This window comes from Schistocerca cancellata, chromosome 1, assembly GCF_023864275.1.
Source record: "Schistocerca cancellata isolate TAMUIC-IGC-003103 chromosome 1, iqSchCanc2.1, whole genome shotgun sequence".
Taxonomy (NCBI): Eukaryota; Metazoa; Arthropoda; class Insecta; order Orthoptera; family Acrididae; genus Schistocerca; species Schistocerca cancellata.
This window is the reverse complement of record NC_064626.1, coordinates 599173805-599200867: the sequence shown is the minus strand read 5'-3', so window position 1 is coordinate 599200867 and position 27063 is coordinate 599173805. Positions and strand designations below refer to the sequence as shown.

The window sequence follows — 27063 nt, the reverse complement described above, 5'->3', positions numbered from 1 at the left end:
GTATAAATAAAATAACAGTCGTTGAAGATATAGTACAAAGACACTGGCAGCACTGAGACCACAATAAAAAACGGCGTCCACAGTATGAAAAGCGACACTAGATGACGACACTTAGAACACACTGCACTTATGTAACACATACAGCAAGCATCAAACATGGTGCAGAGTAAGATGGATTAGAGGAAGGGTGAGGAGGGGTTCGGTGGAGGAGGGGGGAAAGGAAGGAGCAGAAGGGGAGGGAGTAGGTAGTACATTAAGTGACAGGAGACAGGGAGGATGGGAAAGGGACCAATCCAGGAAGGAGTGCAAAAACCGGGAAAGGAGAATCGAGGAGGACAAGGGGGTAGGAGGGAGGAAATAGCAAAGGGGGAGGGAGAAAGAACTCAAGAGAGGAGGGGAGAGGACAAGGAGCGTCAGAGTTGGATAGAAGGATAAATATTGGAGCGAATCTCATCATCCAGAATGGCGCGATGTGAAAAGTTTCCTTGGGAGCAGAGATGGAGAGTGTGGAGATGCAGAGGGTGGGACACATCGGTAGAGGCGCGGCAGCAGGTGGGGAGTGAAGAGGAAAGGAGACAACAGTGGGTGAGAGGGATCGAGTCTGCAGATGGTATAAAGGATACAGATGTGTTCAAGGAAAAGAATGAGATGTGGGAAAGGGCTGAGGTCATAGAGAATCCTCATGGGGGATGGGAGGTGGGAATGGAAATCGAGGCAGAGTACATGGCATTCAAGAATTTGGAGGGCTTTATAGAATTTAGGAGGAGCAGAGATCCAGGCAACACAGCTTTACCGAAGGATAGGACAGATAAAGGATTTGTAGGTGAAGGATGGTGGAAGGATGCAATCCCCATGTCCAGCTAGCCAGCAGTTTCAGTAGACAGAGTCAACTGTCGGCTTTACATAGGATGGTATGGAGATGTGGAGCTCAGGTGAGGTGACAGTCAAGAGTGAAGCTGAGGTGTTTCAAGGTGTGAGTAAGTAGGATAGGATGATCATAGATGGTGAGGTAGAAATTATGGAGCAGGAAGGAGGGTGTAGTACACCTTATGATGATTGCCTGTGTTTTTGGAGTACTGATCTGAAGGAGCCACTGGTTGTTCCAGTTGGTAAACTTATCTAGGAGGGTTCGAAGGGTGCACTGGGACCGTTGAAGGGTAGGATAGACGGCAAGGAAGGTGGTATCTTCAGCATATTTAAGGAGATGGACAGGTGGGGGTGCTTTGGGCATATCAAGGGTCTACAGGAGATGAAGGAGAGAAGCAAGGACAGACCTTGGGGTACACCTGCAGGAGGGTAGAAGGTACAGGAATTAGTAGTATGGATGGTGACATAGGAAGGATGGTGGGTGAGGAAAGATGCAATTAGATGAACAAAGTTAGTAAGGAGGACATAAGTCTGGAACTTGAAAATGAGCCCAGAGTGCCATACATGGTTGTATGCATTCTGAAGGTCAAGGAAAATGAAAATAGCAGAGTGATGGGAGTTAAGTTGAAGGGAGAGGAGATGGGTAAGGTTAAGGAGCTGGTCGTTGGAGAGGAAGGAGGATGGAAACCACACTGGGTAAGAGGGAGGGTATGTTGTTGAGTTAGATGGTGATGGATATGATAGGAGAGGGACCAGAGAAAGAGGTTGTTATGTGCTGTAATAGGAATGTTTAATTCTGAGGGCAGGAACTGGTCCAAGTAGGGGACCTTGGAGCAAATGGTGGGATAGTGATATTAGTGAAGTCAAGGATGCTGGGGAAGAGGGAGTAATAAAAGTGAGGATCATCTGATATGGAGAAGATTTTGGCGAGATGAGAGCAAAATGGTTAGCCTTACTGAGGTTCTCAGGGAAGGGGCAGTTGTTATGGAGCAGCGGGTAATATGAAGCAGGATGGCTACTAGTAAGATGGTGGATGGCGGACCAGTACTTGGAGGAGTTGAGAGGGAGGGTGGCATTGATTCATGTGCATGTTTGGCAACAGTTCCAGCAGAAGGTTCGGAATATGTCGTTGTAGTTGCTGGTGGAGGAGGAGTGTGTCCTGGTCATGAATGTGGAGGAAGGAACAGTAGAGCCAGCACGATTCAGGGAGAAGGAGTATGGACTCTGGAGGAAGTGTACGATGGTGGGGGTGGATAGATTTGATGGGAACGTGGGCCTCCACAGTGTCAGAGATAGTCTTCTGGAGAAATACGAAACATGAGCGATGTCATCAGGAGGGTGGTAGGTGAGGGGGTGGCCTTCGACCTGGGTGGCGATGGATTCCCAGCAGGAATTTCAGTTGGTGTGGTGGGGGGTAGGTGTGTATGACTTTGGGAGGGGCAAAAAGCCAGAGAGCCAGATGAGGGCGAGGGGCAAAGAAGATGGTGAGAAGAATGGAGAGATGGTCACTGCCAGTGGATCAAAGACTTCTGCAGTGGTAACCTAAGGAGTTAAGAGAAGTGAGGACAACATTGGGAGGGGGTGTGGTTACTTTTTGGATAGGTATGCTGAGGGAGGGGGACAAGGTCACATTGTAGGGTGGAAAGAAACTGATACCACTGCTGGAGTGTAGCATGGTTGTGGCTATGGATGTGGTCAATATGGGAGAGGAGCCCATAGGGGATGGGAGCAGCAGGGTAGACATAGATGGTGGCGCAGGTAATCATGAGCGTGGGGCAAAAGATGCTGATTATAAGGTGTTTGGTGGGATCATTGAGCAGGAATTGTGGCCAGACAGGGATATTCTTAAGGTGGCCAGTAGTCATCTTGCGCTACGACATGGGGATTATCAGTTCAGTGAAGGACATAGACATAGGTGCAGACAACATAGTGAGGTTGGAGGAAGATTTCATTGAGGATGAAACATCAACTTGGTGCTGGGACAGGGTATGCATGTATAAGGCTTGTTAGTGGGGAAGGAGCAGATGTTTTGATAGAAAAGGTGATACTGTCGTCACACCAGGATGGAGAGGCAGGAAGGTGAAGGAGGAGGGAGGAGAGAGGCTTGGGCAAGGGTGCCAAGACAGGTGAAGATGAATTTGGCTTGAAATGGTCGTATGGGAAAATCGCTATCTCATTGTTACCTCGGAGGTACTGTGGCCCATCACTCGTGCGCAGACTATAACACCGCGTTCAAAATCACTTAAATCTTGACAACCTCCCATTGTATCAGCAGTAACCAATCTAACACCTGCACCAGACACTTGTTGTCTTACGTAGGCGTTGCCGACCGCAGCGCTGTATTCTGCCTGTTTACATATCTCTGTATTTGAAAGAACTTGAAAGCCCAAATTTTTGAGCTGACTTTGAAACTGAGTCCCATGTTCTAGTTTTTTCTTTCGTTTGTGTCCCTCATTGATTAAACATTTCTTAATCTTTGTTGTTTGTACTTCTATGTCACATTATGTAATATTTTCAGTAAGTATTTCTATGGCACGTTCTGTAAGATTTGCTGTCAGTATTTACGTATCTAGTATGAAAATATCTCTGCTAATTCTCCTGGATCATGAGGCAATGGACCGAAAACATCTACAGCCAAAAGATCCACAGTGCCTTTTAGTATCATCACACATGAACTACGTATACCTGAAATGATTTGTTTCACTTGCTGATGTGCTAGAGGGTCCCAGTATTTTCTTGAAAATTCTGAACATACTGTTAAAGTAATACGCTTTATTCATATATAGCACACACTTATTTGGACCAAAACATAAATCTTGTAATTGTTTGCTTGTATCATGTATGACATATTCAAAGCTTTGGTAATTGCTGACATGTGAATAAAGTGTGGCATTCTTTTGTCTCCATCATTATGTAATGTACATCATTATGTATGTACAGTAGTAACACAAGAGAGTAATTTATCTTCTTTCAAATCTATGGTTTAATCAGTTCGTTCACTACCCAATTGTGGTTTCATTTCATATCTAAAGATTGTAAGCATTTCTGTATTCTTAGTTATGGCTTGTTCTAACTTACCATGTGTTCCTGTTATTTCTTTTTATAGTATTTGCACTATATTCACTGGAATATCTTGTAGCAAACTAATGGTAAGTTGCTTTCTAACTTTTCTTCTACTATATCTGGATGAGCAAATGAATCTAGTATATAGAGAAATAGTAATTTCCTTCTTTTTTTTAGTTTGACCATTTTCCCATTAAAATGTGAACTCACATCAAGCAGTCTTTCATCTGTGTTATAAAATCTATCACCTGTTTGAAGAAAAATTTATCATCCATTTAAGAAAATATTTTGTGTAATTGAGAAAATCTTTTTTTTATTGCGGAAAATGTTTGGTCCATTTTACTGGATAAACCTTTTTAATACTTCCTTTTCTGCCATGAAAGCCATGGACAACAATTTCCTCACAGATGGTTATTAAAAATCAAGAAGTGGTAATTACAGTAATTAAGAAGGAAGTAATAATAAATGATGTATGTCTCTTTTATATCAGCAGCTCATAACCCAATTAAATTCAGTATGTACATTGAAATTCGCCTATTAAGTTAAATTTGTAAATTGATATTCACCTAAGACAGTCATTGTATAAACTGAAAATAAAAATCCACTGCACAATAAATGTTATCTGATATAAACAGTACCCACTGGACGCTGATAAGATAAACTCCAATTAGATTTCATATAGACCATGTCTGCTGCCTGTCTGTAGAGGTTGTGTGTCAGCAATCAACACAGAAATCCCACTGTAATGGCTGCTGGCTGCTCCAGACTGTGGAACTGCTGACTGTGAGCATAGTGTGCCAGTCACTGCTAATCAGGTGCAGCACACTCACTCTGCTCTCTGTTGCTGCTGTATCAAACTGTTCTTCCTGAAAAATGTGCCACATGCATGTCACACAGATAGTGTACACAACTCAGACTTGTAGTTTCCAATTCTGCATTACTAAAGACTATTCAAAGTGAAATTAAACTTTCAGATATTCTTTGTATTCAATAGTGACAGCTAAATATTGTGGAACAATTTGTTACTGTTTGCTCTCATTGTTAAATGTATTGACATGTTGTTTGTTAGAGTTGTTACGAAAACTTATATACTGTGCGAATGGACTATTGACTATTTGAAAAGTACTTAAATCTCAAATTATGAAGCATCAGACAAAGAGACAGACATATAAATGCATTTAGTAAGCACTAGTCTGAACTCCACTCAGTGTTGATTCTTCATGGTTGTAAATGTTATGTACATTCAGTTCACACATGAATGAATCATGGTACTTCAACATCACCTTTGCATAGTCAGTTAATTCACTACAGAAAGGAAACTTTTATAATAAATTCGAAATGATCACATAAGTCTTCAGCTCCTTTTATGTTGTACAGCTGCTCGGCTCACTGCAGTATAATGCTTCTGCATGTAACGATGTACTATGAATTTATCAAGTTCCTGTAGATTCAATCTTCTTCTGCACGGTTGTAACATCAAAGTGGGGAACATTCTGGACAGTGAGGAGCAGAGTTGTAATTGAATTGATGTGTGTTTGCTTCTTCTTTGTAAGTTGATTAGTTTCATGTTCCAGAGATCATATTCATGATTAATCATAAAGATCTGCAAGTCATTTTACATTCACATTATACGTTCACATGTAAATAAGGCTTCATGCTGACCACACACCTTTTTTTTTTTGTAAATATAAATGTAAGTTAGTAATTCCTATCAATTACAATTTACAGACTACAAAAATGGAAAAATAAAATTTTTTCTATGAAATAACAGGAGATGTCAAGAAGAAACTTTTTCAATTTGTTATCAAATTTAACTTAAATGTCTGTCAGACATTTTGTATCATTGGGTAAATGACCAAAAAGTATGGTGGCAGGACCGTGCATCCTTTTTTCTATTAAAGACAACCTTGCTGTGAAGTAACAGATCTCGTTTTCTTCTGGTATTGTAATTATGTACATCAATGTTCCTTTTGACCTGAAGTCGATTATTTGCAACAAACTTCATGAGGGAATAAATATACTGTGAAGCAATACTCAAAATCCCTAAATCCCTAAATTGATGTCTACAAGATGTGGGTAAGCAGCAACACATATAATTCTTGCAGGACGTTTATGAACAATGGAATTTACTTTCTTAAACATGAGATACGCCAGAACATTTTCCATATGACTGAATGAGAACATGAAAAATATCTCGACTTATTCTGCTGATCTGCCTCCCACCAAGATTTAGAATAATTCTAAGTGCAAATTTGGCTGATCTATGTTGATTTGGGAGTTCCAAAATGTTTTTCCAGCTTATATATACATCAATATGAGCACCTAATAATTTTTAAGTTTCGACACTAGTTATTATTTCCTGACCATGGGTTACACATAGTATCTCTAGAAGTGCAGAACTGGAATTGGTACATCGCGTGTTTCAGAAATTTAGAGTGAGACCATTTGCAGAAAACCCTTGAATAATACTTTTCAGAACATTATTTAAAAAATTTTCTGTTGCTGTATGTATGTTTGGATTGCTTATAATACTAGTATCTTCCGCTAAAAAACTAATTCTACGTTAGATGGACGGTCATTCACATATATGAGAAACAATAGTGGTCTTCTTGTGGAACCCCTCAAGTGATTTTCTCCACGTGGAAGAATTGTCCCCTGTTTACATTGGTACAACTTTCTGCATTTTTTTGGTAAGAGGTGACATCCGTTGGTTTCTATGTCATCAGTTCCACCAAACTTTAGCCTATCTAGGAGAATATTGTGATTCGCCCAGTCAACTATCTTATATAGCTTGTAACATACTTCACCTCGGCCATTAATGTTCATGCATCGATTTTTACAAGATAAATGAGAAGGACAAGAACATGTGATGTCTCTGCAGAAAACAACTCTTTGCAGCTGAAACAGGAGGAATAACAGGTTTGCACAACACAGGGCTACAGTGGACCCATCTGATGGTTTCTGCAACTCGATCGGTGTCTGGGACATTGCAACCTGTTAAATCTCACGTACCTCACTGGACTGCATTCGTTCTGACATTGCACTTCAACTGGTACATACACAATCTTTGAATTAATTTGTGGACCTAGGAAGAAGTTGGTTCACCAACAAATAAGTATCCAATGTATCTGATAAAAACAAACTGTATTGTCGAGGCCCTGCGTCCTTCAGTTAAGTTTGTGTACATTAGAAACAATTTCCAATCAAAGATAAATGTGCATTACAGCAGAATTCACGAAGGTTTCACAGAAGTCACCAATTCAAAGAAATGTCTTCAAAGAAATGTCTTTCCAACGGTACTCTGACGAACTAGCAACCGTAGTAGAATATCAGAAAAAAAGGCTGCCGCAGGGGACTTTAAGAAGAATACCGGAATAGTTCTTGTACTGCTTAGCATTTCGACCAACAAGATTCTCCATTACCATTAAATTTCAAAATACAGTCACGACCAGATGGCCATCGGCGATTATCTACTACAACACTGAGTATATACACAGTAAGATGGGGTTCTAGACCATTCGAGAAGCCGCATTTACACCGCTCTATGGGGTCTTGCTTCCGCCTAATCAGCGGACTTTCGTCTAGAGCAGGCGTGCCAAAATAACCCGCTTGCCAATGGTCGAACAAGGCTGCTTCTCGCCTGCTTGAATTCTGGTGCATTATTCGATTAAAATTCACATAACTCTTTAACCAAACGTCAGATTTAAATGCGGGTTCCATCAGTAAATTGCAAAATCCTCTGAAGATATTTTATGCCCTGTTAGAAAACAAGTTACACTTTTCCTCAACTCAAGAGAGCACGTAATTTAGGTTTGGCAATGTGCGTGGACAGGAGAAAAGCATGTCACTACTAAATTTCAAAGTCACAAAAAATATCAGTAGCTGCTATTTTGTTATTTAATGCTTGTAAAATTTGATGAGCGGGTGGGTAAATGGCATTTACACTTGCTCAACTCTTTTCAAATCCAAACTGTGATTTCCTGAGGATATTATTGTTGCTCATTGCCGTCAGTGGGGAAGGATCTTTGTTCGATTCCCAGTACCTCCTCAGATCATTTCGAGCTAGGAATGTCTGGAATGGGGTCCACTCAGCCTTTTAAGGCCAGATGGGACTCTACTAGAGTAAAGAGTCAGTAGCATGATCAGCATTCATCTACCGGCAGTAACGGCTAGAGGGATCACAGATCGCTCCTCGTACTGCATTGTAGGCAGTAGTCAGCCAGTCGGAACAGACCTAAGACCTAACCCCTGACTGATGTATTATTGTTGCTCAGGTGGGATTCTATTCTAGAATACAGCACCTTCTGAAAAATTTTGGAAAATGAGGTCAATAGTGAAATGAGTCAGCAATTAGTACCATCTCTTCTATCACCTTTCTTATATAGCGGTTTGAGAATGGCATGTTTCAGTCTATCTGAAGAAATGCCATGAGTTAGTGGTGCAGTACATACTTCAGAAAAGAGAGCGCTTATTATATGGGAACAAGTCTTTAGCACTATGTTGGAAACACCATCAAATCCAAATGGATATTTATTTTGGAGTAAATATATAATTTTTTTTAATTTAAGAAGAAGAATTGTGTGAGACATCTATATCATCGAATCTTATTTGAGGTGTTTTTTCAACATACAGCTTTGATTTTCCTCTTTTTGTTTGTACCTATATTTTCTATTATATTTAAAAAATGTCTGTTAAACATTTTGCTGCTGTGACTGATCATGTGGAGGCCTTTCATTAAAATCAGCAGTGATATTATTCTGTTCTGTTGCCTGTTGTCTTGTCTCTGATTTCACTACATTCCATATAGACTTCACTCTGTTGTCAGACTTGGTGATTTCTGAAATAATATGCATATTTCCTTATTGTCTAATAACTTTTCTTACTAGTTTTGAGTAGTTTTTGTAGCATTCATCTACTGCAGAATTTTTACTTGTTGTTTCCAACTGTTACATTTCCGTATTCCTTTAACCCCTTTAGTGATCCATGGTTTTTTGCATGGCTCTTTAATGTTGCTTCTAACTAGCTTTTGCAGAAAGCAGTTTTCAAATTATGATACAATTTATGAAGAAATATATTAAATTTTGTTATCAGTTGGTTCATTATAAATTTTATCCCAGGTCATCTCTTATAAACTATTCTTAAAACCGTATGTCCTGAAGTCATAATTATTCTGTTTTCCACTGTGAAGTTTCTATGTTGTAAAACACTGTCTTATTTATCCTAACTAACTGTAACAATCAGAGAGTGCGTATGTACTGTGTGCTTTAAGCTTCAGCAAAGAAAACACTGCTGGTTAGGGTCCTACTGTCATTATCAACTCGTGTAGAAAAGATAATTATCGAAATAAAATTGTCGGATAGAACTAAAATTTTCGCACAACACTGTAATACTTGTCCAATTCAAACGTCTTCATCTTTTTTTTGTTGTATGTTACATACCTCTGATTACTGCTGATTCACTTGTCAACACGATTCAAGGAGAACAATATCCAGAGCTGGAGTCACCTTTCAGTGATACGTAAACTTCGTGTTCTTCTGTTACTGTATGTGCACGGTGTGCTTAGTAGTAGCTCCGTCTGTTTGGCTTGTGCTCTCCTAAACCTTAATGTTATCGGGCAGTGCCGTATTAGACGGCACGTTAATATTCCTTTCCTTCATCTCAGTGACTGAAAGAAGGAATGCCACAGCTGACGACCACAGTTCGTTGTCTTTCAGCTTCAGTCATCCCACTCAGGGACACGTCGGCCATTGTCTCACCAGCGAGGTGACATTTCGTAGGAGGACAGCATTCACTGCCATCCTTAGCTGTTAGCAAAAGAATGCAAAGTAGTGGAATGGATGGTGAGTTGGAAGGAAAGAGTGAAGAGCGAAAAGTGAAATTAATAGGGTACATGAGGGTGACGGGGGGGGGGGGGGGGTAAGAGAGAGTGAGGGGTGAGGGATGCGAAAGGAAGTGCATTTTCTTTCCTATGGTATTCTGCCACTTATTTTATACAGTGTCTGGTTTCCAATATTTATTTGGTCGTTGAACAATTATTTATTGTGTACAAATGCTTTTCGTATACAGACGTTTCCTTGGAAACGATTTTTGTAATGTTCCTATCTTTTTCTGTAGTGCCTGGCCTATATTATTGCTGTTCTGCAAATGATGAATGGTTTTTACAGCAATGCGCTGATGTGCTCTTTATATCTTGTGTCAAATGTTCTGCCAGTCATCTCAAATGTGATTTTTTCATCACAGTCTATGTATCTGAGCTGGTAGGTTGTTAATTTGACTTTGATATTTTGTGTAACCACATACAACCCAAGTGCAGCACTATGACAACATAAATTTTATTAGAGGTGACGTCGCTATAATCTACCTACACTGCTGTGTGAAATAAATACAGGGCTATTACAAATGATTGAAGCGATTTCATAAATTCACTGTAGCTCCATTCATTGACATATGGTCACGACACACTACAGATACGTAGAAAAACTCATAAAGTTTTGTTCGGCTGAAGCCGCACTTCAGGTTTCTGCTGTCAGAGCGCTCGAGAGCGCAGTGAGACAAAGTGGCGACAGGAGCTGAGAAAGCGTATGTCGTGCTTGAAATGCACTCACATCAGTCAGTCATAACAGTGCAACGACACTTCAGGACGAAGTTCAACAAAGATCCACCAACTGCTAACTCCATTCGGCGATGGTATGCGCAGTTTAAAGCTTCTGGGTGCCTCTGTAAGGGGAAATCAACGGGTCGGCCTGCAGTGAGCGAAGAAACGGCTGAACGCGTGCGGGCAAGTTTCACGCGTAGCCCGCGGAAAATTGGTTCATGCCAGAACTGGAGACCGACAGCGCCGACTTCATCTTTCAACAGGATGGTGCTCCACCGCACTTTCATCATGATGTTCGGTATTTCTTAAACAGGAGATTGGAAAACCGATGGATCGGTCGTGGTGGAGATCATGATCAGCAATTCATGTCATGGCCTCCACGCTCTCCCGACTTAACCCCATGCGATTTCTTTCTGTGGGGTTATGTGAAAGATTCAATGTTTAAACCTCCTCTACCAAGAAACGTGCCAGAACTGCGAGCTCGCATCAACGATGCTTTCGAACTCATTGATGGGGACATGCTGCGCCGAGTGTGGGAGGAACTTGATTATCGGCTTGAAGTCTGCCGAATCACTAAAGGGGCACATATCGAACATTTGTGAATGCCTAAAAAATCTTTTTGAGTTTTTGTATGTGTGTGCAAAGCATTGTGAAAATATCTCAAATAATAAAGTTATTTTAGAGCTGTGAAATCGCTTCAATCATGTGTAATAACCCTGTACTTATCTGTAATTTAGAATGAACTTATTAATACAAACTATTAACATGCTGTGTAATGATTGCAGATGTTGGTTTCGTCACACTTCTGAGAATAATGATTCTCTCACTCCTTTTCTTATAGCTCACCGGTTTGTGGATAATATTAATGTATCCACATTAATGGTAGTTGAGCTCTGTGGCTATGGATTGAATTACTTGAAGAGAAACAACAGCCAGCCTATTTTTTTGTACAGCATTACTTTATTTCTGGGCTTTTATCCGCTTTCACCTGACATAAAAACGGGCCAAAAATTATAGAAGGAAAACAACTGCAACATTCAAAAAGCAGTCAATAAAAATGTTATACTGACAAGGCATAAATTCATTACACGCGCCGCAGACAGGTGAAACCACGAAACATGTCCTGATATAAAATAAAGCTATACAAAAAAGTGGCCGGCTTGCATTTCTTAAAGTAATTTACAGCTAACATTTCCTTTCGAAACTGTCCAGTACCAACGGCTAAATGGTTATATCTTATATCAGTCTATTTGTAAGTCTTATTTCACTCTCATTTTATTTCAGTTTGTCCTGTCACATATAACTCTGAATTTACAGTAGATGATGATGATAATGATGGTGATGATGATGATGATTCGTTTCTGGGGCGCTCAACTATGCGGTCATCAGCGCCCGCATTTACAGTAGGAAGTCTAGTTCATTGATCTGTGTTGCACTTTTTATCTCTAGGTCGTTGATCATATCCTTAATGTGTTTGGTTCACAGACTGTAGATCTTTCTCTAGTTTGTAACAGATGATAGGGACGAAAAGGGATCTTTAGAATAGTATTCATGAACCATAACTACACAAACGTCTTACCTGTATCAGCGTCATAATAATGAAGAAGTAAATTACTTAATTACAGCTGGCTATGTTTTTGTTTTCGCTGATACGCTAAATAAGAGCTAAGCAGGTACAGAAAGAAATGCTGGTGAAGACAAACTGAAATTTTGTACAAAATGATTTATTTTAAATCTTGTTACAAGATTCTTGAACACAAAATGATTCTCCCTGTCTTTCCTCGTAGAGAGCATTCTTGTGTCAAATTATAATATTTTAACGAAATGTGAACTCATATAGTTATGTTTGTTCTCAAAATAATCCTGACGGAATCGGCGGGTAGTAACAAATCATGTATTTTGAATTAAAAGTCTCAAGCCTGAATCGAACAAAACCATTAATAGTCTAATGCTTCGACAGCAGATGAGCCACATAAGATTCACTTGAGTATATTTCAGTTCACCTTACAGTTCATTTCAAATCAATGTAGAGAATCACAGCGCCGAAACTCATCAATGTCTATTCGATTAATTGAATAAAATTTTATTCAACGATGCAGCGATGGTGACTTTCTTTTTTTGTGGAACTTACGCAAGGTAAACCAGAGAAGTCACAGATATGGGTTTCTACATGTCTGACCGCTGGTCTCTCAACGATAGGATGACTAGGGAAAATATGGTACGACGTTCACTTTCTTTTCACTATGAGTTACTCTGAACGTTCTACTTTCACACTTCGTCACACCGCGGAGCTTCAGCTCCGATAAGCAGTCAGAGAGCAGACGCAGCAACGCGCCTTTAGTAGATGAGGAGCAGTAAGCAGTCTGCCGTACTCTCTGCACTGAGATCAGGGAATGTAAATTGGCACGGTTTGTATTTTTTGTATCGGTTCACATCCTGCAGCCGGCGGCGCTTCGGACTCCGCTAGCGTACCATATCGACGAAATTGCTCCAGTCAACATTGTCGTATGTCCTTGCAAGCAGTTATCGTTAGCACCAGGGGAATCTGAAACAATAAAAGCGACAGTTGAGAGGTCCCTTAGCAGCAAATTATGAAATGGTTTTACTTCAAGGTGCGATAGTATAGAAGTACCATCTTACCCCGCGAAACCTAATTCTGGGTGACAAAGCTTCTTTGTAAAGGACTGGCCAAGTTTCAGGGACGGTATACAGTAGGAAATCAGTAGTTTCAGTCCGCGAGTCCTTTCGTATGACTGGCAGCTGCGACGGGCCGTAATCTGCACCTGTAACGGCAAATTCCAGCTTTTAACTGAGTAGTGCGTGAAAACCGGAGCAAGCGACAGTAAAAAATCGTAAAGCATGTGGTTTTAATTACAGCAGAGAAAGAGTTGTACGATTAATATCAACAGCGATAGATATATCACAACAGGGTCACATGCTGACGGGAAAGCTCTCGGTTTTCCAGCCGGGTAACAATTTGAAGATACCACGACGTTTCGAAGTTTGCTATGTACAAAAGCATCTGATGAATGCTAGTCACCTGGCCAGGAGATGAGTATGACACTCATCGGAACGTGGTGGTATTTTAACGCTGCCACTCGCGTACAAACTCGTGAGCTTTTCATCAGCAGCACACCTCGGGAAAGTATGTATTCACTCAGTGACATGGTCTTAACAAGAGTGGGAACGAACTATACTGGCACCTCAATGTATTGTATAATTAACACTTTTAAAATTTATTTTCATGTTAATTGTCATTTAGCGGCTAAGAGTGTTCGTACTGTTGTAATATATAGTTATTCCTGTACATTTCATTATTATGGTGATAATACAGGGTAACAAAACCAAGTTTTTGTTTATCATAATTTTTTGATGTTTATATGTGAGTTGTCCATACTGACATAGCATGTAAAATTACTTTTTATCTAATTTCAATGTTTTAGTCGTATTTCAAAATATTAACTTTTACTAAAACTAGACTAACGTAAGTAACTATTGTATATAAGAACCAGATTAATATAGAAAAATTAATATTTACAAACACAGCACCTCTTATATCACTTAACAGATTGGGAAGAAATTAATTAAAAAATGAACATCAGAACGGTTTCTTCACTTATGTAGTACTGCCTTCATTTCAGGCACTGAGACCCAGATGTAGTCCTCTGTCATAGATGTATCCCACTTTCTTTGGCTTCTTTCTTCCATAGTGTCAATGCCGCAGTGAAATCGTTTACCAGGTTTCCTAAATCCTGCCTACAGAAATCACTATGTGAATGCAAGTAGTGCATTTTAATTGACATTCTCACTTTTTCTCTTAACTATAAACCCATTCACCAACATTCTGAATGACTCGCATTCATTACGTTCTGCTGGAGTCACTACTTGTTATATATCTTTTGACTGATTGATTGTAATATGAGCCGAATTTGAAAACCACGAAAAAATTCCACTTTCCATATCTGCAGCATGGTTTGGGGCAAAAGATTTGTATCAGAAAGTGAAGAGAAGCGGAATCAGTTGCCACATATTTAATGAACTGTTTAATTAATCTCAATCTGATATGCATATGTTTACAATACAAAAACAGTTACCATTATAATGGTCTGTGAGCTCCATCAACATACGAGGCGGCGGAGGGTCGAGTCCTCCCTCGGGCATGGGTGTGTGTGTGTTTGTCCTTAGGATAATTTAGGTTAAGTAGTGTATAAGCTTAGGGACTGATGACCTTAACAGTTTAGTCCCATAAGATTTCACACACATTAGAACATGTTTTGAACCTACGAGGAACTGCAAAAGATATACTCTTTCTTATCTCACGAAGCCACCTTTCCAATGTAGACCTACAACTTCTGTAAGGCACAAGGAGCCCAAGAAACATTCACATCTGCAACCGGCATTCCAAAGTAAGCTTTATATGCAGCAAAAAGATTGTGTCTAATAAAATGTTATGTTTAATATCTTTCGGCCCAACATAATACTCACAGACGTAACAGGAAGAGCCATATGGTAGCTTACACCTTCGTCTGGTTTTCATTGTCTAATTATTGTAAAGAAAACATAAAAAACAAACCAGTCTTGAATGATCTAGAAGACAGTGGAATGATTTTAGACTTACGTGTTTTGTTGTAATTACTTATAGTATTATGAAATAAAATAGGAATAAAAGTAATAAAAAACATGACAGTGGGCGCTATCTGTTGATTATTGAAGTAAATGAATGAACGATTTTTTATATTTAGGTCTTTAAAAGAAGAATATCCTAGGTATTTAAAAAATAATTGTTATTTTGGCAAAATATCATCTTCGCATCTAATATATGGTACTTAATAAGAATATTTAGAAGTTGTTAGCTGAATCGCAGTTTACAGTTACCTACTTATATTTCATGAGGACGGTTTAACTCCGCCAGGGTTTGGTGACTAGACCTCCTTAATAGATTCAGGCACCTTGTAATTCACTTCGTTATTCGAATGTAGTGCTCAGAATTTATTTGTTAATTTTTCTTGTCCGTTGTTTCAGAAAATTGTGGCACGAATGGCCATTTCATTAACTTTAAAAAAGTCTTTTCGCGTGCAAGGTTCACCCAGCAGTCGGCAGTGCAGGAAGTGGCCCGTATCTTGCACCTCGCCTCACACGGAGACACACAAACAGAGCACCTGCCTCATCCAGAAGGAGGCATCACTTCCACATACTGACCCTGCAGCGTGCCACTGCCGTTCAAAGTTCGCCTCAGCGTACTACGAGGAGCAGATAAACATTTATACTGAAGGCAAACCTGATATACAGAATTGAAATTTTTATGGTAGTTGCCAACTTTGTGAAGCGTGTTAGTCGTTTGTTCGATTAATATTTACGTGAACGGAATATCTAATGTCTTAGACTGCATGACAAAAACAGGGAGGCACCTGAAAGACACGGTCGAAAGTCAATGTAACTTCCTGCACGTACGTACCATCGGCGTGTATGTAAATGATTAGAGTAGAACGACGACCACTTTAGTGTTGTTATCAGGCCTGGTAGGGCATGCAAAGGGGGCATGGACAGAGACAGATGTTCACTGATCACCGTGACGGACACGGAGATGACGCACACTCGTGTGAGACGACGCTATTTGCGCCACAGTCTGAATGGGGACTCCATTTGACCGGCTGGTCGTATCGCATGTGACAGTGTTACGATGTTGGACTTCGCGAGTACGAGGGTAGACATACTTGTAGTCAAGGTCCCAATCGACCCACAAGGGAGGATCGCTGTATTGCGCATCCTTTCTTTTTCACATCAGCACCTGCAATGCAAGAACGTGTAATGCACTCCCTGTGTCATTCTGCACAACTGGTCGGAGACTGGCGGCAGTCGGACTCGGGAACACAAAAGGCTGCGTTTCCAGAGTTGACGTGACCGTGGAGCATGGACTGGTCATGAACGGCGTCGCACTGTGTTCAGAAACGAGTCGCGGTTCCGCACTACACCGGATGACCATCGCTGCCGCGTATGGCAGCAACCTCTGGAGAGGTCCCATTCTTGAAATGTTTTGGAGAGCGGTGTTACCCCTGGCGTCCTGCTGTGCAGAGGCTTGGGGTATTGCTTGAGGTCACGGCTGATTGTGACTGTGGGAACTCTGACGCTACAACGACACATCACGGTCGCCTGCATCCTCACGTGTTACCTCTCATGCGACAGCATCAAATGGTTCAAATGGCTCAGAGCACTATGGGACTTAACATCTGAGGTCATCAGTCCCCTCTAGAACTTAGAACTACTCAAACCTAACTAACCTAAGAACATCACACACATCCATGCCCGAGGCAGGATTCGAACCTGCGACTATAGCGATCGCGCGGTTCCAGACTGAAGCACCTAGAACCGCTCGGCCACACCGGCCGGCTGCGACAGCATCGTGATTGCGTTTGTCAACAGGGTAATGCTCGTCTATACATGACACGTGCTTCTATGAACTGTCTGCGTGACGCTGAGGTACTCCCATTGCCAGCAAGATCCACTGTCCTGTCTCCGATAGAACACGAGTGGCATGAGATCGGGCTTCAACTCCGTCCAGGTTTCAGTATCCGGGATATCAAGAACCAGTTACAACAGTTGTGAGCTTGCCTCGGGAGAGGATACTGTGGCTTTGTGACAAGCTTCTCAACTGAGTTAGTACATGGGTCTCGGTCAGAGGGGGTGCAATGTCATACTCCCATACTGTTTGCAAATTTTTCTCAGTTCTGTAATCACTGAAATAACTCCCATACAGTCTCATCCCGTGAAGCTTAATTTCGTTTCCCCCACCCTTCTGGCTGCTTCTGTTTTCTTGCTAGGAAATTTAGCTACGATCGTGTGCCTGCTTAAATTAAGTACTTCTGAAGAACAGCAGTTTGTGATCGGATTTATACTTTCGGAAAGCGTACTACAATGAGAAATATTCTCTCGATGAACAAGAAAATACAGCGTATATTGCATGCAACGTGCGAGATCTTACGTGTGAATGGAAAAGCTTAAAAGTGTCCCCGAAAGTGTAAGTGACTAGCACAGTTCCCGTATCTGGTGGCAGCGTCGACCTCGGCATTGCAAGCCCGAATTGATTCGGTTATCCGAGATGGTCGGCCTACGGTTGAATAAACTGCTGAAATACGTCGAGTAAGTGTTGGTGTAAAACTCATTTCGTTATTGAAAACTAACTAAACTACCATAAGACTAATCCAAGATGGGTTCCCCGAGAGCTTACCGTTCATCATAAAGAACAGAGATTTCGCATTTTCCCTGATCTCAAAAATACTTTTAATTACCAAACGACATCTTCGACACATCATTCTGAACCGGAGTCCAAGCGTAAAAGCATGCAAAGGAGACACCCTTACCCGCCTGTCCGTAAGAAATTTGAAACGCAGCCTTTAATCAACAGCTGGTAAGGTCATGATATCTATCTTTTGGAATGCCCACTGTCCGATTTTATGTAGTTTTTTTGGAGGGGTAACACACTATCAACAGCTATACTACTCTGGTATGATTAAGAACAAAGACAAGTTCGCGTTTAAGAGCGTATGTTCGGAATGGCCGAGGAGGCATGCCTCTTCTCCAAGACAAAGATCGACCTCACACGGCCCATGAAGCTAAAACTGTTGGCTAAGTAGTTTGGGAGGTCTTTCCTCATGCTTCTTACGGCCCTGACCTCTTTGCCCCATCGTCTTTCTATCTTTCTTGGTCGATGGGAGGAGCATTGGGTGGCCTCAGGTCCAACGGCAGAGAAGACAAAAAAAAAAAAGTACAAAACTATCTGCGAGATACATGAGACAAGTGCGTAGAAGGTGGTGGGAATTATGTGGTGAAATAGACAAAAACTATACTGCTCGAACAGTCCACGGGTATACTGCCGGTTCATAGTGTCCAACGGGCACAATATTTCGGCGATCAGACAGGTGCGCTGACGATGGCGACATATCTGATCGCCGAAATATTGTGCCCGTTGGACACTATGAACCGGCAGTATACCCGTGGACTGTTCGAGCAACAAATACGCCGGGAGAAACTGAAGAATCACAAAAACAATATTGTTTTAATATACGATTTTTGTTTTATAGCCATTTGTCTCTTTCATTACTGAATACCCTTTGTACCAGGAGCACCCTCTTCTCTTGGGGGGATATCTGAGTTCCCCAAATCTGTGGTCCAACTTTCCACCCGCGTTTCTAATGGACACCTACTACGAGGACTGTATTCAGTCAACTTACTCCCGCAAATTTTTACAGAGTGGAGGGACATTCTGTTTTTGGGAATTACTTTACTACCATGTTGCACATGGATTGTGTAATATAACGACTCAAGATTTCATTCCTATATTAGATGTCTCTAAGCACTACGGTAGCACTTGGAAGCTCAAACAGAAGTTTCAGTGATTTATATGAACAGTAACGTTATCTCTTTTTCCTTTCAAATCGCGGCCTATCGACAGCCGCAGTTAACGGAAAATGAGGAAAATTTGGGAGGTGCAGGTAGTCATCGCACTGAGGGATACTATGAGTCGTCTTCAGCGTGGTCTCTACGACAGTGGTCACTCGGTGTTGTCAGTGGTTGGCCGGATGCAGTATTCATGTGTTCGTACAAAGTACAAGTCATCTAATTCGGCTGGATTGTAACTTGGTAAGTTTTTTAAACACTATTTTCTTCAGTTCTGGCCAAATGGGACTATTTATTCCTGGAATAAATTACAGAGTCGGACGTTTCTCTTGAAGCAGATGCGTACTTCCAGATACATTTTCCTTCGACAGTACTAATTACTTTCCTTTTGAAAAAACACTGTAAGCACTTAATGAGCTTGTCAGGACCAACAGACGGGTCAGAGCAGGTCCTACAATGCAGAACTCCGCTTAGTAAGCAAACATGGATCCGCTTCTCTCCAATACGCATTGGAGAAAGTATGGCTGCTTTATACCCGGGACTTTAAGACACAATCTGCAGGAGGAAATCAACCGAAGGTGAACCATCGTACGCACAAGTTCAGCATGTGATGTGGTTGCGTGAATGTGCTCATATTGCACTGGATTGTGCTTATCTGTGGACACAATCCTCGAAGTCGTATTGTAGCCTACGAGTCCCCCGTATTGGATGGAAGTATACCGGTAGCGAGGAGCTAAGTGAGCTGAAGTAATGTGTTTGAACTACGACGCAGCTGATTTTTCTCCCGGATTTTCCATTACGAATCATGAACATAATTGCAGCTACGAAGCTCACCGCAATGACCATAAACTGTAAGACACAAAGCACTGAAAAGACGGCACATGGAACACGACACTGAACCAAATGAGAACTAGTAATAAATAACTGAAATATTCGAGAAAGAAAGCCACAGAGATTGATAGTCAAGATACGTCTTTTACCACAAAGTCTCTGGATACGAGACATATTTAAGGGTTGCTTTTCTGATTAAAGAAGAAAATTTAAAATTCCTGTAACTGTCAATGAGAAAACTCATAAGACAATTCATAGTTTTAAAAGTAAAGGGAAGATACTACTTTTTCTGACACTCGGATGAAGAAGCCTTTAGGAACAGTTACAAAAACCGAGCTACAGCAAAATTCCTTTTCAGGAGCACAATGGATGTTTGAGAGCATAAATGAAGTTCTAAAATAACTCTTTTCTAGGAAAGTTCAGATTTAACACAAGAAATTATAAGAGAAAACTCTCTAGTCGACTTTGTATTGCCCATTCTGGACGTGCTGAACATTGTTACTGTGGTAAATTAGGGAGGCTGTGGCCAGAAACGACGACAAGTCGCTATTTTACTGCTTTGAAATACCTACTTTTTTCCGCGAGCTATGTTACAAGCGCATCGCACTGACATCAGATGGTGGAAATTACATCACCTAGCGCTGATCGTCGCTCACTTTGCAGCAGGAACGTAAAATCTAGAAGACAGAAAGAAAAATTTTGAGATTGTGAACGGACAAGTATTATCGCAACATCCAATGTGCAGCAGTGCAGAATCGCACAAACCTATGTTCGACCCATTAACTGAGAGAGCAGTCGATTCATGTTGACTCATATCTCAGTGTGGTTCAACAGTCGCCGCAAAGCTGGGAAACTCAATGAACGTGTGACGAAACGTGCTGCTTTTCTTTGGATCTTTTTTATTTACGCTTCTGGTATGGATCCCAGAATGGTGAGCAGTATTCAGGTATTGGTCTCCTTCAGGTGGACTACAGATCCTGGGAATTCTTTCAATGAATCTTCGTCTGGCAGCTTTATAACCTGTGATTAGTTTTAAGTAATCGCTCTACTTCAAACTGCTCTTTAAACGTTGTCCCCGATAATAACGAATTTGATTGCTTCTAGTGACTGTTCTGCAAACGTGCAATCATACTATAACAGATCTTTCTGCCTATTTACGCGTAAAACCCTACATTGGTTTTTGTTGTGAGTTGCCTGCCTATCCCTGCAGATTCGAACCTGTGCGGGCCTTCCTGCATTGACTGCAATTTCATAGCGTCGAAATTCTGTATAAACTGCCAGCGCAATAAAGTGTCACTTTTTTGAAACCCCGTAATTGTCTCCTATTTTGATGCAGAAGTTTGAAATGTGGTTCAAAGGTGCCTACAGCCTTCCTCTATAGCGCTGCAGAAGCGTGGCGCCCTGCGACGTCTCCTTCGGGTTCGGCGACGCTTTAAACATCAACGTGTCGACAAGTGCGAAGAACGTATCAGCCCGGGACTTCATGTGACGGACGCATAACGTGCGTTAATGACGCCGCATTGGCGCCAAATTTCACTACAGCTTTTTCCATCTCCAGCGTGGACGTGTTACACGATGGGAAGGGCGTCGTACTCCCTCTTGCCCATATTTCACTTCTTTTGACGCTTCTGCGATGGGTGTCAGAACTGCAAGACCCAGTGTTGAAATTACGCGATTCTCTTACGGGTGGTCAAGAATTCCGTCGATAACGAAGTTATTACAGACGGAATACAAGCTCGGATTAGGAAAAGCGATTTAAGGAAATCACTGAAAACCTAAATCAGGATGGCAAGACGCGGGTTAGAACTGTCGTCCTCGCGAATGCGAGTCCAGCGAGCTAAACACTGCGGTACCCCGTTCGGTCACACATTTCGCGGTCGGAAACAACAATTTGCCTTGCGATGAGCAACAGGACTACGTTCTTGACAGCTTCTGACACTGATGAGACTCCTGGACGACTCGATCCTTAGCAAAGGACATCCTGGGCATGCAGCCCCAGTGAAAGTGACCACGCCCGTTTGGAGTACAGTGCGACAGCAAGTTTTTGCTCTGGTGTACAGGGTGGAAAACTAGTGACCCTTCAAAACCATTAGACGAAATCTGGACCTGATCTGAAGCAGAAAAGGTTGAACGTTGACACATGCATCAATAGCCGCCGGTAGCTGAATGGTCAGCGTGACGGATTGTCAATCCTCTGGACCTGGTTTCGATTCCCGGCTGGGTCGAGGAATTTTCTCCGTCCAGGGACTGGGTGTGGTGCTGTCATCATCATGCTATCTTCCTCATCGACTGCAGGTCGCCGACGTGGCGTGAAATTGAAAGACCGGCACACGGTGAACGGTCTGCCCGACGGGGGTCCATAGCGGTACGATTGTATTAAAAAAATAATAAAATAGAAATTTTGCCTTATTGATGGTTGACCTGACTTCTTTTTGTAATTCTGGAGTCAGATCCTCACGCAGTTGCGAAATATTATTTTCGTTAAAAAATCTAAGGTTTTAGAAATATACAAAATTGTTAAGGCTTTTGTGGCCACTTGTTGAGAAACTACCTATTGGCTTCTGTCTCGGGTTCTTCGGCCGACGTTCATCTAATGATTTTTCTGACGTTTCGCCAGTACGAGTGGCTGGCGTTGTCAAAGCTTCACCCTCCATTGCCGGTGGTGTACTGGAGGCGAGCTCGGTCCGTGTGTGTCGGACCGGTACCTGCACAAACTGTCAAACCACCACCCGAGCCAGAAAAGAGGCATGATTAGTACGCTCGTAACGAGAGCAGGACGAATATGTGAGCCTCAACACCTCAAACGAGAAATGCAACACCTGGAAACTGTTCTGAGGAGCAATGGGTACTCCACAAATTACATTAGAAGTGTAACAGAGCCAAACACTCGGCGAAGTAAGGAACCAGAAAAAGAAATGTCGGGTACGACCTTTCTGCCATACATCCCAGAGTGACGGACAGAATCGGCCGTATATCGCGCAAACACGGAGTAAAGACGATTTTCAAACCGACAAGGAAGATCAAAGAGTGTCTTAGATCGGCGAAGGAGAAAAAGAGACCCACTTGCAATGTCGGGAATATACCGTATACCATGCACATGCGGAAAAGTTTATGTCGGAATGACTGGACGATCAATTAACAGCAGGATCAAAGAGCATAAGCGACATTGCAGGTTGGGGCAGGTGGAGAATTCGGCCGTGGCAGAGCACGCACTGAATGACACCGACCACGTAATAAAATTCGCCGACACGGAAGTTCTGGCTGTAGACAAGCACTATCACACGCGCTTGTTCAGAGAAGCTGTAGAAATCCAAAAACACGCGAACAGTTTCAACAAGAAAGAGGAAAGCCTTAAGGTAAACGGATCCTGGCTTCCCGTACTGCAGCGAACGACCGTCGCAGGTAGCAAGAGGAGAACCGCACTGGAAATGACCGCGGAGAAGCCCTCGGACGTTGGCGCGCCAGGTACATATAGTCTGCGGCCGCGAGCTCGCCTCCAGTACACCACCGGCAATGGAGGGTGAAGCTTTGACAACGCCAGCCACTCGTGCTGGCGAAACGTCAGAAAAATCATTAGATGAACGTCGGCCGAAGAACCCGAGACAGAAGCCAATAGGCAGTTTGTTTAGAAATATATTCAGAACTGTAGGCAATAACTAAAGAGCAACCTTTGTCAGACTTAGTTATTAAAGCAGAAAAAGGATTTTAGTATTTCAGCCTTCTCTCAGCCATCCTCCGTTTCGATGTCAGTACGGTCACAGAGAATCTGGAGAGTTGGACTTGATCCGTTTGCTGATTTAACTGAAGACCAGAACATCTTAGGATTTCCTGACATGTGTTGACTCCTAGCATGTTTCGATGTAGCCATCAGCCAAGCGATATTTATAGGTCACTGATAGTTACTAGACAGGCAAACCCGAAATAGCCGCAAAGTTTTGCGAGTGTTGACTGAAAAAATTTTAGAGTAGCAGGTAATATGTCACTAATGCTCTCAGTCAATAACATGAAAAATATGAAGAAATTAGCTACCTTTATCCACACCACAACATTCCCCAAGATAATAGCATCTAGCACGACAGCCAAGCAGTATCCCGAAGCTCACTTTTCTCCGACAGGTCGAACACCTCACACTCACCGTTACTTACAAACAACTTGGAAACCTGGTCTAAATAATCTGTATACCGTAGATTACGAAACTAAGTTCTTCAGTTACTTACTAGACAGTTCAATGATAAATCTGTTCGGAACTCAATCTCCTGAAATAGTGCACTTAATATCTATGTCGAAAAAGGTTTTTTTTTGCGTACACGAAAACACGGCACACTCTGAGGTACTACTGATAATTTTCTGTTATGAAAATTACCATAAACATGCTAACAGCACACAGATGGAAGATTTGCTGAAATCATGTCTTAACTGTTGCTTTTAATAAACGTGACTGGACGTTACTGAGCTATTTACGTTTGAACGTACGGCGTTTCCCGCTCTCTAAATACACTTACTCGATCATTAACCGTACTTACTATTATAGTCCGCCCCTGATAGCTGAGTGGTCAGCGCGACAGAATGTCAATTCTAAGGGCCCGGGTTCGATTACCGTCTGGGTCGGAGATTTTCTCCGCTCAGGGGCTGGGTGTTGTGGTGTCATAATCATCCTCATCTCATCCCCATTGACGTGCAAGTGGCCGAAGTGGCGTCAAATCGAAAGATTTGCACCCGGCGAACGGTCTACGCGACGGGAGGCCCTAGTCACACGACAATTATTTTTTATTGTTATAAATAATTTTGTTTGATGTTTGTTCACAATTAATCGGTGCCTTGCTGCATGACATTCCAAACGTTTGTCAAACAGTCGGTGTTTATTTATTACTCACTTGTTTTAGTAGATGAGGCCAGGGTGGAGCCCGCTCCGCTGGAAGAACACGTTGGGGTTGCTGGAGAGCGTCGGCTCGACCGTCGTGTACAGGTTGCTGTCGTCCGGCTTCAGGTACAGCCCGCCTGCGAACACACCGCACTGCTGCAACACCTCCCCTCTCAGCGCACGGGCTCTGTCTCAGCCGGACATTATTTTCTTACTATAGGCAGATTTATAAGAAAGAGAGATCAAAGGATTTTTTTGTATTTTTAGGCGTAACTGAATACATGTAATATTATATGTGGTAAAATATTTAAATTTATTCTGGCTATGTGAAAGCAAAAACATGTACAACACAGTCTGATCAAACCTATCCAGACACTCCCATGCAGTGTGCAGTTGGCCACAAGGTGTCACGAGAGGCGGACCAGCCACTATAAAAGGAAGCGGGGAGTACTGTGTTGTCGGTAGAAAAACAGCAAGACAGTATTTGTCAGTCAGCAGAACACAGTGACTTCGAACTTGGAGTACTCGTCAGATGTCACCTGAATAACAAATTCATCTTGGACATTTCATTCCTTCTACAGCTGCCTAAGTCGACTTCGGGTGATGTGATTGTGAAATGGAAACGAGAAGGAATAACCACAGGTAAGCAGAGATCAGGCACTCCTCTTGTAGTGACGAACGAGAAATGTCTAGCAATGCAGAGAGTTGTTAAACAATTGCATGAAATCAGCGGAAGAAGTCACTCTTGAGTGCCGAAGAGCTACCAGTAGCCCAGCTAGCACGACGAATCTGTGTAGGAAGTTACAAAGAACGCGGCACAATGGTGGAGCACTTCCTCATAAAGCACATTTTACTGTACCCGATACTCGGCGATACTTCAGGTGATGTAAAGGACCGACGCCACTGGACAATGGATAACTGGAAACGAGTGAATTGGAGTGTTGAATTACGCTGTACCTCGTGGCAACCCGATGGAAGGGTTTGGGTTTGGCGAATCCCTGGAAGTGTTATCTGCCGCCATGTGTACTGCCAACAGTGAAGTACAGAGGAGGTGGTGAGGTTACGGTACGTTTTTTTTTTCTTTTCTTTTTTTTTTGCCCCCTTAAGGAAATAAGGAAATTCTAAATGCGGAAGGATAGCAACAAATTTTACAGCAATGTGTACTGCGTGCATCAGAGACACAGCTGAGGACGGTGACTGTATCAGCACGACAATGCACTTTGTCATAAAGCAGCAAATGTGAGACAATAACACTCCTGAAATAGACTGGGTTGCTCAGAGTCTCGACCTGAAGCCCGTGGGACACCTTTGGAATGACTTAAATCATTGACTTCGCTCCAGGCCCCAGTGTTTATTATCTCTAATTTCTCTGGTTTCGGCTCTTGAGGAAGAATGGGCTCCCCTTCGTCCACAGGCAATGAGCCACCACATTGAAAGTGATCCCAGTAGCGCTGAAGCGATCATTGAGGTGAAGGGTGGGCGCACCCCACATTAATGTCTACTAACAGGTGTCCAGATACTTTTGATCAGATGATGTGTTTGTTCATTATGGTAAAATTGTATTCGTAGTGTTATAGTGGGGTAGGTTTTTAGTCTCTTAGGAAAGTTCAGTCCTTAATAATTAATTATAATGATAGAGAAGAAGTATGTTCAATCACGTCTTTTCGGATATGCAACAAAGTTGTTCATTTCATTTTATGCACAACATATTTTGATATTTTGACGACCGACCCAATCGTTGTCGTCTTGGACTCAAGGCAACTTGTAGGCGTAATACACGTCACAGCACATGAGAAAGACGACTGGGTCGCTATGTCGTGCATAGAATGTAAACAACAGCCTGTCTGTACACCCGCAAGCACATCACTAATCAGTCTTTCCGAGGCAGAAAAATGGTTCAGTAGAGAAAGCTAAAGAACATGCAAACGCAATGGTGCACTTCTTTCTGACTAATAGCTATGCTCTCAATGTGGCCCTACCCTATCAGACATGGAACAGTATGCCATACTTTTCGTTCGGACGCACTACTTTTTTCTGATAATAGCTGACAAATTAGGTGATCGAATAGGAGCCATAATTTGAACTGAGAACATAGAGTTTTTGAATATTCGTTTCCGAGGTAAGCAAAAACCACTCGTTGCAACGTAGTTACTCTCCGGTGTTCTTTTTTATTTCTTGTTTTGGTTTCTTGTGTCAATGCAGTGCAAGATGAAATCATTTCAGTTTATAGGTAATTCCTTTCGGAAATTTCATACTCCTGTCGCATTTTAATATTTTACAGGGTAAAATCCCTCCCTTTTATGATTTCATTCATGTGTTTAGAATTATATGCTCCTATTCTAACAAGGGGATCGTATTTATTTAACAACACTTTTTATATCAAGGCTATTTCGAGTTAATTGCTACAGTTTAATACAATGTCGGTCACGTTTCGGTAATCTAGTACTGCTGA

General features: G+C 41.9%; 1 protein-coding gene across 1 annotated transcript in view; it reads right to left on the bottom strand.

Moving 5' to 3' along the window:
* Window positions 1–13179: 13179 nt before the first annotated feature.
* LOC126182212 (uncharacterized) overlaps window positions 13180–27063 on the bottom strand; it is a gene marked incomplete at its 5' end in the record, with an annotated part of 97967 nt that continues 84083 nt past the window's right edge. The window contains 2 exons of the mRNA XM_049924831.1: window positions 13180–13308; window positions 24625–24748. Of these exons, the coding sequence (XP_049780788.1) occupies window positions 24630–24748 (119 nt within the window). The remainder of the gene's footprint in view (window positions 13309–24624; window positions 24749–27063) is intronic.